Raw genomic sequence first — 11,653 nt, forward strand, 5'->3', positions numbered from 1 at the left:
ACCTTTTTTAGAAATAAAATTGAAGAATTTTTTCTGAAGTGACCCTATCATTATTCCTTGCTAAGATCTGTGCTTGGAATAAAAAAAAAAAAAGAAAGATCCTGTGTGTTACAGTGATTTCACCATAGTGTGTTATCACACAGGGTGGAGCAGCGGTAAGTAATACAGTTCATTAGTCAAATAGATTTGTTGCAACGTGTCAAATTTATAGGCTTTGTTTGCTTTGTGTTTTCAGATGTGCATATAGTAAATGTTTTTACATCCAGTCAGGTTTTAGAGTGATGCCTATGTTTAAAATGCAGGGATTGCTTGGTGAACTTTATGAAATAATGTTGTCACCTATTTTTCTGTTTCCCAGGTGCTAGCGACAGGGCTGAGTGCACTGTACTCATCCCTGCCACGGAAGATTGAGGTACGGGGCGATGACTGGCACGCCCTCCGGAGGGAGGATTGGATGGCCGTTTCCTCTCTAGTGCTGTTCATGAACAGTCTTGAATTCTGCAACGCTGTAGTACAGGTGGCACACCCCCTTGTGCGCTGCCAACTCCTGGACTACCTCCACAACGGCTTCCTGGTTCCAGTCATGGGCCCTGCTCTGCACAAGGTGAACCACACTGAAATGGGCTGAAGATGTGATCCATAAACAATGTTTTGAATGGTATTTATTTTCTTATTTTGATTTCTTCGCTCTCTCTTTCTGTTTCTCTTTAATGGTTCCTCTGTCAGTCATCAGTGGATGAGATGATAGCAAGTACGGCATATCTGGACTTGTTTTTACGCAGTATCACAGAAACTTCCCTCCTTAAGACCTTCCTGCGCTTCATTCTGTTGCATCGCCATGACAACGACACCATCCTTGATACACTACTCACACGCATCAGCAGCAATTCACGGGTTAGTCTGGCACACACTGTACCTGGGGTGCATGTATAGATAGAAAACACATTCTTTTGTCAGTGCTGTAGGCTGAGCATTAAAGATGCAGTGTATTCCTGGGAATGTGGAGTAATGGGACTAAAGTTTTTTTGTTTTTTTCCTTTCCTTCTCTTTGAAGCTGTGCATGGTCTCTCTGAGTCTGTTCAAGACATTGCTCAGTCTCAACTGTGAAGACCTCATGCTCCAGCTTGTTCTCAGGTATTTTGTGTGCTTGGGTGTGTGACTCAATTAGCAATCACGAAAGCCTACAAAATATGCTTTGGCTAGATTTGGACAATGCATTTTGCAAATTGCAATGCATTACATAAACTACCATTCAAAGGTTTGGGGTCAGTACGATTTAAAAAAAATAAATTAAATACTTTTATTCTGCAAGGATGCATTTGATCAAAAGTGACAGTAAAGACATAATGTTACAAATGATTTCTATTTCAAATAATTTTAGATATAGCTGCAAAACAGGCTCTTACAGAAAATGTAAATGAACGCCAAATCCCGCCTTCTGATGTGAAGCCAGTAATCAACAGATACATATTGGAGAAATGGCAAGCAGAATGGGAAGAATGTCAACATAACAAAGTTTTTGAAATAAATTCTGCAGTAGGAACAATATATATTTATTCTTTTAAATCCAGGCATGACCAAGTTGTGTATACAAAATGTCGTATTGGACATACTAGATTAAGCACCAAAGAAGCACCAAAATGTCAATATTGCAGGACTCACTTGACAGTGAAACGTGCTTTTGTTCTGTCCAATATTTAATGTCATGAGACAAAGGTTATTATCAGGACAAACTCTTAAGGACTTGTTTTATAAGATGGACCCATAAAAACTTTAACAATTTCATTCAAAAGTAAATTTAAAATATCTTTTATAGAAATGTATGTGTAATACTTTGTTTTATAATTGTTTTTATTAATTTATTTGTTTATTGTATTTGTATTTTGTGTTCTACTATATTTTTAATGTATAATCTTTGCCATGAAATGGCCTATGAAGCTGATGTGGCAATAAACTTAAATTAACTGTAACTGTTTAAATAATTGTAAATAAATTGTTATCATAGTTGCCACAAAAATATTAAGTGATGTTGATACTATGTTGAAATCATAAGCAATGTTGATATTATCATTTCAACATTGACACTGAAGACTGGATTAATGGCTGCTGAAAATTCAGCCTTGGCATCACAGGAAGAAATGACATTTAAAAAAAAAAATTTTAATCATTTTTTCACAATTTTATTACTGTTTTTACTGTGTGCATAAGAGACTCCTTACAAAAACTTAAACAGTTTTTATCAAACATTTTTTCTTTTTTTGTTACCAATGGTAGTATAGATCATATATAAGTGTGTCATATGTAACAGGATTATTATTAGGGGTTTTATTAAACATTTGAAATTGCACATACTTGGGGAAAGATACTAAAATAATAATTATTTGTGTGTAAAAAAATTTTTTTTTTTTAAATTTAATGTTTGTCTCCAGGTATCTGTTGCCATGCACACATGTTATGCTGAGTCAGCGAAGGGCAGTCAGAGAAACAGACCTCTATGGCAAATCAGCTGATAAGTTCCTTTCCCTCATACCAGAATGCTGCCGAATCACTCCAGCACCCTCTAGTGAGCGGGATGATGAGCCTGCCTTTTGGGGAAAGGGTAAGCCTGTGTCAGGCACATTTATGGACATAACAGGTGTGCTTTTTGACTGTGCTGAAAAAACTTTGCTGCTGTTCATGCCTACAAAATAAATTTTCTCTCTTTTTTTCCCAATAGTGTTAGGTAGTCCAACTTCAGAGTCACCAGTTCACCCCAGACCCAGCACTCCTTCCCGCCTCGCTCTCTTTATTCGACAGCAAAGCTCAGGAGGCCAAGCCAACCCCCCCCCGTCTGGCTCGGAGAACGCTCCCTCTTCTCCTCGTGGTAGTGTTTCCTCCCCTCTGTCTCCTGACAGCCCAATGCACCAACTCCCAGACACTTCAGAAGGAGAGACTGGCTACCTGGAGTATCTGCGTGATGCTCGCAAGGGTATTGAGCTCTGCTCCTGGGCCTGTCGAGACTGGTCAGCCCCTTACGATGGAGAAAATCCCTCTCCAAACTCTGCTCCTCCTCCACCTCCCCCTCCTACATCCAACCCCTCCCTCAATATTGTACAAGAGCATTTCTCCATAATGGACCCCCCTCAGCAGAGGGCAGCAGTCGTGGCTGCAGCACGTGCAGAGTGGAGCAGTTCAGATCGAGATAGTGGAGAGTGGGATGTTACCATCAGCAAGAACTGTATCAGTCTCACACCCCGCAGTAAGAAACGCAGCCTTCTTCCCAGCTCTATACCTCTGCAGTCTTCATCTTCTGCATCAGTCTCTACAGAAATAACCGGTGCTGTAGAAACCGTATCCCAACACTCTCATTCAGCACCTCATCCATCGCTCTATAATGGGATGGGGCAGGTGGAGCTCACAGACAGTGTGGATGAGAGAATGGAGGTTAAGAAAGTGAAAAGGGACTCTGATGTAAATAACAGTGTGGTGGAGTCAGGCATGAACGGGTCGATGGGTATGGGCCCAGTTGACTACAATAATTTCCATGTAGGATCGGCAATGAAATCATCTCAGGTGCAGGTGAAGCCCCATCTGCAACATCAAACCTCCGTGCCCTCTTCAACCCAAGAGTGTCTACAAATTGAGCGCCAGAGATTATCTCCTGTTCCTGCCTTGACCGAGACTTCCACAGTTCCCCGTGACAGCAGGGGTCCGGAGTCCGTTGAGCGTCTGATTGAGGAGTTGCTGGAGCGGGTGCCGTTGGAGCCATTGTCTGGAGACTCGAAATGCCAGGGAATCAGCATAGAGGCTTTTCACCAGGAGCTGAGGGAGCTGGAGGAACGTGTTAGAGAGAGGAGGGTTCTCTCACGCAGCTCGGAGGAGTCCTCTCGGGAATCTCGCACTGCTCCTGCTCCCAGCCTGATGGATGAGGACTGTCTTCCAGTGGAGACTGAGCAGCGCTCCAGTGAAACGAAGCCTGACAGCTCTGCCACTGGGGTATTTAGCCCCGCACGACTCCTTGGACCACCTCTTGCTCAACCATACACAGGTTCTCGTTGTAGAGATGACCAAATTAAAGATTTGAGTGCTTATGTTACTTGTGCAAGTTCAGCAAGTGCTAACCATAAGTCACTGGTTCCGCTTCTCCCTCTGTGTAGGTCCATTTATAACAGTCCTGTTCAGTAAACTGGAGAGTATGATGCAGAACTCCTTATATGTGAACATTTTGCTGACGGGTGTTGTGTTCCAGCTGGCCTGTTACCCTCAGCCTCTCCTTCGCTCTTTCCTCCTCAACGCCAACATGGTGTTTCAGCCCAGCGTTAAATCACTCATACAGGTAATTCATTGAGAAGAAATATAATAAATCCTGAATATGCAAAGACTGAATCATTCTCAGTTGCTCTTTTTATTGGTTTGTACATTTTCTGTTCAAAAATATGAAGTCAAAATTTATTTTGACTACACAAATACTGCTTGTGATTTATTTTTGACTTAAGTGTCTCTGGCACTTTTTTGAGCTTTTATGGTTAAACAAATTTAAGCTGTTTAATGTTCTAGGGGTGAAGTTTGAGGAAGCGATTAATTTAAAATTTGATTTGACTGAAACTTAAATCAATAAATGCATTGCATCAAAAATATTTTTTTAAAGATATTGATTTTTACTTTGACTCCTTTCTCTTTCTACTCTTCAGGTGCTGGGATCAGTAAAAAATCGTATTGAAGCATTTGCGGCATCACATGAGGATTTCCCTGCCATGTTAAGAAAGGCTCGCCAATTTCTGGTTGCAAGAGGAAAGTTAGACTGGTCTGACTCACCCATGGGAGTGCCCAACCTTCGTCGCTCAGACTCATTAAGTAGGTGGATGAAAGTGAATTAACTTTCTCAGGAACAAAAACAAGAGATCATGGTTTAATGTGCCTGCTTGTTGAAGCCATTTGAATGCAAGATGTTTTGATGTGACATGTTTTTGTGATATTTGCCTTTGTAAAGAATAATATACACTCACACAGCTGGTCATATCACAAAATAAACCTTGAAGGATGCTTTGAACATAAGGCCATAAAAAATCCTAAATATCTCAAATGGTGTAACAGAAATCTTAATGAACATTTAAAGGGATCTTAAATTTGGGAGCGGAAAACAGGAATTATTAAACTTCATGATTGAATTGAATGTGATCGCTGCACGTTCAAAATATGGCGTTATTACGGATTCTACAGTCTCGTGGTTTTAGAGCAGTTCACAGTCTGTGAATACCTCCCATTTATGCCAAGCAATTGCTTATGATCTACTTTTGGTGAATTAAGACAATGTTTACTTTATGGTAGGGGTGTGCGATAATGACAAAAAATAATATCTCAATATTTTCTGGAATTTTGTCTATAACTATAATTAATGATGTTTTGCTGAGTGTGATATTGTGCTGGTATTTTGGCAGGTGGACAGCTGACTCCCAAAGCTTTTGATATTCTTCATATTCTGTGGTGATTAGAGAAAGTTAATTTGGAAAGTTAATTTGGCTGATTGATTCAGTAATGAAACATTACAGAGACGCAAAACAGTTGTTCGATTCCCTTTGATTTCAGGCTTGCTTATAATTAAAAGTCCTGCATTATGCTTAAAATGTTTTTTACACAAATTGTATCTGGCATTTAATTCAACATAAGCTCTTATGACTTCTCTCTGGGCTGCCCTGTCACAGGAAGACACATTAAAGACATTATTGTATCCGTAAAATCCAACACTGATCGACCTCTGATTTGTATGTATTAATATATTAGAACTTAAACCAGTTTTAGAACATGTCTTCTGTATTTCTGTTTAAACACAATATTAATTTAATTTGTGCAGGATCTCAGAAGAGTTCTTAAAAGTCTTACATTTGATTAAAAAAACTCTGCATATACCCTGTGAATTTTGTCATTATATTCAGACAATTTAATGGAGACATTTCACTTAACTTTCAACTAATTTGTGAAATGCTTCTTAAGGCATCTTAACTTAATATGTTTCCTTTTCTTCTCTCTGTTTCTTTTTCTTTCCCACAGTTAAAAGCCGAAAACCATCTTTGGGCGATCTTATCCTGAGGCATACCAACAGTCCCACGAGAGCTCGACATGCAGCTCAGTTGGCCTTGGCCCACGTGAGAGATGGAGGGCAGTCTCTGCACAGTGCTTTGTTTCGGGGTGGTGTGACTGGGGGGGCCTCTGGCCTGGAGAAGCAGGCAGAGGCACTAAGGGTGAAAAATGCGGTCTACTGTGCTGTTATTTTCTCTGAGTTTCTCAAAGAGCTTGCAGCTCTTGCACAGGAGCATGCCGTAGCCCTACCCTTCCCACCTAGTCAAGGCACTGAGGAATAACACCAGGCCAAAATTTTCCTCTATACTTGCTTTATCCACTTTTCCTGGCACTGAGCTGTAGACTATTATATTCCTGAGATTTTTCAAACAAACAGTCTTTTTTTCAAGGGACATAATGCACTCAAAGAGACAGGAAAAATCAGTTGATCATAAAGGTAAAGAGAGAGGTCATCTCTTGTTAATAATCTCATGTGCATAATGTAATTTTTTTTTTTTATTGTACAGGACCATTAATCCATTAAGCTTTAGGAAATTGTGCAATTAAATCTTGTAAATAGTCTATATAAAATATCTATGGGTATAATGATTTTTGTACACTCAGAGAGACTTGCATCCTTTAAGCTGGAGGAATTTGGCTGTAAACTTGCACTCCCTACGTTTCCAAGACACTTCAGAGACTAGCTAAAGTAGACTCACTGCACACAGTTCTTTTAAACTTTTATGGGTGCAGAAGTGCCATTTACATTTTTAGCAATGTTAGACGGTTATTTTGTCTTTTATAGAAAAATAGGTCTGTGAGATCACACCAAGATAGATCAGAAATAATCATCCCGCCTTTTTTAAAGGACGAGATATCAGATGCTGTTTACCAATTACACGCTGGGCAATAAGTCCTCCGTATCATAGCAGGATTTGACGCTTTATTGAGGCATCTCTGAAAAATCAACAAATGACAAAATACTCCAGTTCTGCCAATCTCTAGCACACATCTTTTCGTCCAACAGCTAGAGAGTGATGTTAGAGCCCGTAAAGAGTGGAGAGGGTTCATTTTCCTAACCTCCGTCCCAATAAATGCCTGACAAATTTAGCATAGATGGTAAGTTTTAGTTTTCATTCTCGTGTTGTGTTTGAGCAGCACATTTTGTAGGATGAGTTTCTGGCCTTTTCTTTAGTTTTTGATGTATTTTTAGTTTTTTTGGGAAAGGCACTGATTTTTCTGCCCACAAAGCTCTCCTCCTATACTGGATGTTGGCGTCCCTTTTGGCGTCTAACTAGGTGCTAATGTCTTAAATATTTGGCTGGTATGCGCAAAGAGAAGCTTGCATAATAATTACCTGTCCCTTTAAGGAGTAAGCCAAGTTATGTGACTCATAAGCCATCTTAGTGTTGAATCAAAGTGTTTTTTCCCCTGTTTATTAGTTGATTTTACTAGTGTAATGTAGTATGGGTGAAATCAGCCGTAATGTGTGCATAGTGGAAACACCATGCCACTTTTTAATTTGTTTATTGCCAAAATATTTTAGACACTTTAATTTTCAGAATGAAAGTAAGGACGTGCATTTATGAGATTTGTGAGTGTTTTTAACAGCAAGTGCGCATGTTTGTTTTTTTTGTTTTTTTAAACGGTATCGTTTTTGCCCCTTGTGTATCTTAAATTGCAATCAATGCAATGCTGATCTGAAATCATCCATCCAAGAGCTCTTTTATCATGCACAAGCCATATGCGCATTACCTCAGTTACTTCATTTTCATTGCATGCAGTGTTCTTGCTGTTTCATCTGTGTTGGTTCAGTAATTCTGTTCGATCAAATATCATTTAGGGCATAATTTTTTTTAATCAGTTTCTAGATGTAAGAGCAGACAATTTGAAAGTCAGTTATCTATTATTTTCTGGTTACATCTAGCTGCTGAATTGTCAATCCATCCATTTTCCCCTCCTTATCTATCCACCCATCCACAGAAGGTCTGTGCGGCACATTAGTGTGATGGTTCTCTGCTTTTGTTAGTTGAAATCTGAAATGTTTAGCATGTAAATTCCATATTTAAGGACAATGGTAGACCACGTTGGTGTCAAGAAAAATAATTTGTGCTTTCCCAGAAACATGCTCTAATGTCTGTGTGGGTGAGAAAGATGAAATGGAAAGGATAAAGAGCAAGATGTTGAATGAAGAAACGGTACATATATGTTAGAGTTCAGTTATCTCTATGGAGACAGCGGTTTTTATACTTCCGTTCAGTTTCTAAGTTAGAAATCAAATAGGCCTATTCAATTGATGTGTGTCATAAGATACCAATGCACAAGAAACGCCCATCGTTTTTAGGACGTAATTGTATGCCTGACGTGGTGCAGATAAGCATGTTTTTCTTTTTATACATAAGTGTTTGATATGATTTAGACATTTTGAAAAATCAGGAGCTCATTGATTGTGTATGCTTGTTATTGAAAAGTGTTTGTTTGATCAATATACATTGCACAGTTCTTAAGTAGATTTTTCTGTATTTGGTTTTCTGTCTTTTTTTTTTGTCACTCTCGATTTGTTTGAGTGAAACGATGATGTTGACAAGGACTTCTGCAGCTAGTTATCTATGCAAACTGGTTTCTGTGTTTCTGAGTAAGCAAAGATGGTTAAACTTTTGGGGACAAACACAAATTAAATTTGCAATCTGGAACCCCACACTTCAATAATTTACTTATCCCGTATCGATTCAATAATCTACTGGACTGTATGGAAACTCATGCAAAATGATGAATGTTATCTAAATATTTTTCTATATATAAAATGGAGGAGGAAAGTGGAACTGAATGGGGATTTAAATCAACGATGAAAACCTTCAAAGACGAACACTAAAAGGAAATGTTTTTATTAATTTATAAATGTTTTAGTGGAATACTTTTGGCTTCTTTGTCTTTATTTCTCAGAAGTTTATAAAGGTGAGATCTTCTGTCATTTGATTAAGATGTGGTTGTTTGCAAGTACGTTAATGATAAAAAATGATTTAAAAAAAAGCATATAAAATTTATCAAAATGATCACATCTCCTGAATACACACTTTGTACTTTCTCTGATTGTTGCTTGGGCTTAGATGAATCAGGTCTTTAAAAATATGACACTGACTATGTCTGGATTGGTGCATAGACTGGTTTTAAGCTGCAGATTAGATGACACCTTAAATATTGGCTTGTCAGAAAAATTACCCAGTTTGCCATTATGCTCATCATTGAGATCCTCTTCCTCCCTATTTCTATCATCTCTTACTCTGCTTCTGACAGAAGTCTTCACTGGAGAAAGGATCTGAGATGAGGAACAAAGACTTAATGTCTTTCATAAGCTTTGGGTCACGCCACAAAATCCCTGTAAAGATATTCAAAAATTCCAGTCACAAGATGTGATTTACTTCGGCTGTTTTCAGGTATTTATTTTATATTATTTTTTTTTCATGCTTTGTGATGGATAGAGTAACATTTGTCAGTATATTTAATACACAGGTGCAGCATGAAATTATTTTTAATCTTCATGTTACATTCTTTCCAAATAGCCCACCAGATTAAAAATATATTATATATGAATATATTGCAAAAATAAATCAAATAAATGCTGTTCTTTTGAACTTTGTATTCAAAGAATCCTGAGGAAAAAAATGTATCACAGTTTTAACAAAAGCATTAAGCAGCAAAAACAGTTTTCAACATTGATAATAAGAATAAACATTTAGTGAGCACCAAATCAGCATATTGATTTGAATGAAACATTTCTGCAATCTTTGGCCTTCTGAGGTGCCATAGACATGCATGAAGCCATTTTATTACAACAACACCTGTAGAGGAAACCAGTTTCTTCCATTTATGGACTTCTACAGTCTCTGGGCTTTATCAGATGTCTTGATAAGTAAAATGCACTTCATGTACAGTGTGAGGAGCACACTTTGATATAGCTACAGCCAGTGTCTGTGTTATGCGGAAGGTCCTCAAACTCCCACATGATTGCCATCTTGTTGATTAGACAAGTGACTTATGGAGCTGCTTATCCAATAGCTGAACTTTCTTTTCTTATTATGTCCGATCAGTCTGTTCGGTAATAGTTCGCTGAAATCATTATCAAGATGTGTATGTTCAAGGTTTAAAAGTGCGTGCTTGTTAATTTTTAAATGCAAATAAATTCATAATTAAATAGTTTTTAAAGTTAAGATATAAAATATATGAAACAGTCAAATTAAACTTATTTAAAAAAAAAAATGGTATACCTATTAAATTATTATGGCACGGAGTCTATATGTTTGAATTGATCACAGAAAATTATAATGTAGAAAAATACAATGTGGAAGCTCATAATCTTAGACACCAATGTTACTGGTAATTAACTGAATTAGTTCTGTACCGTTTCCTAGCAACAGTGGGACAACTAGTAAGAGAGAGAGAAAACCACTTGTGAGAGAGGAGGGCAGTGACAGAGGTGCAGGTGTCAGCCACAAGTAAGACTTTCAACTTTAGTGCATTTTTTATAATTAAAGACCAAATATTTTTTTGATTAGTATTATACTGTTTTTTTTCTGGTTAGTTTTGTGTTACTGCTTTTGAAATGTGCTGATGTTTTTGTTTTCTTCTAATTACCAATTATTTTAAAGAAAATACAATGTTTTAAATGATTTACAATGGTTTTTAGAGCAGTTAATGAATATCATTGTGAATTACTTGTTACATTTATTTGGTTATAAATAAGTAGTTTGAAATGTTATCACAATGTTATCTGGCACTGCCAGTTTGCACTTTGTTTAGTGGAGTGATATTTATAGTTAATTGCTTTTGCGTAAAGATACAGATTTAGTTTGGTAACTGTTTATTGCACACTAAAAATAGTTAATTGCTTTTGCTCACTGTCCTTCTTGTACAAAGCCAATATGCAGAGTTCATCTGCAGCAGCCCCTCATAGATAATGTAAGAAGTAATGTGAGAGGATACCTACAGAAAAGACACAGGAGAACACACAAACACATGCACCCATATCAGATGACTTTGCATGCAATGTTACAATTATGCAAATGACTATTTACATTTCTACTGCAATGCAATGGTTTAATCTCCATTTTTTCTAAATTAGCGTACAAAAGATATAAGTTCACCCAGACTGCGGAAACCTTAGACAACACTGGTATTCTTTTTCAAAGATTTATAAATCATACTACACTCTCTTAGACTGAATCATCTTCGTGCCATTACAATTGGACACATTATTATTATTATTATTATTATTATTATTATTTATTTATTTTTAGCTACACACAGAGAAAACGTTGATGATTTGCCTAATAGAGTGACTGTCATTATTTCATATAGTCTCCTGCCTGGCATGTCTTACTGGCATCTATATTTCTACCTTGTCCCTCCTCTCTTTTATACCATTGTCTCTCAAACAGAACCGATCAGGACTAGTGCTGTAAAATAGCATTAAATAAAGTAGGTCCTGTCTCAGATTGTACCTGAATGGGAATTATTGCTGCTAAACTTTTTCTTTAGATTGTTGTATATCGCCATTTATCCCCCTTATAGTGTGCAATTCTTTTTTTCAAATCTAAGAGCAGCTGCATTATGTTTATCA

At 37.4% G+C, this 11,653-nt stretch overlaps 1 protein-coding gene across 1 annotated transcript in view; it reads left to right on the top strand.

Annotated features, from left to right (window-relative positions):
* LOC107595880 (FTS and Hook-interacting protein homolog) overlaps positions 1-8,936 on the top strand; it is a 38,204-nt gene extending 29,268 nt beyond the window's left edge. The window contains exons 12-19 of the mRNA XM_016286465.1: positions 359-604; positions 727-894; positions 1,055-1,134; positions 2,430-2,599; positions 2,717-4,027; positions 4,137-4,315; positions 4,671-4,833; positions 6,028-8,936. Of these exons, the coding sequence (XP_016141951.1) occupies positions 359-604; positions 727-894; positions 1,055-1,134; positions 2,430-2,599; positions 2,717-4,027; positions 4,137-4,315; positions 4,671-4,833; positions 6,028-6,338 (2,628 nt within the window). The 3' untranslated portion in view covers positions 6,339-8,936. The remainder of the gene's footprint in view (positions 1-358; positions 605-726; positions 895-1,054; positions 1,135-2,429; positions 2,600-2,716; positions 4,028-4,136; positions 4,316-4,670; positions 4,834-6,027) is intronic.
* Positions 8,937-11,653: the final 2,717 nt, after the last annotated feature.

This window comes from Sinocyclocheilus grahami, unplaced genomic scaffold, assembly GCF_001515645.1.
Source record: "Sinocyclocheilus grahami isolate Dianchi unplaced genomic scaffold, SAMN03320097.WGS_v1.1 scaffold209.1, whole genome shotgun sequence".
NCBI classification, from domain to species: domain Eukaryota; kingdom Metazoa; phylum Chordata; class Actinopteri; order Cypriniformes; family Cyprinidae; genus Sinocyclocheilus; species Sinocyclocheilus grahami.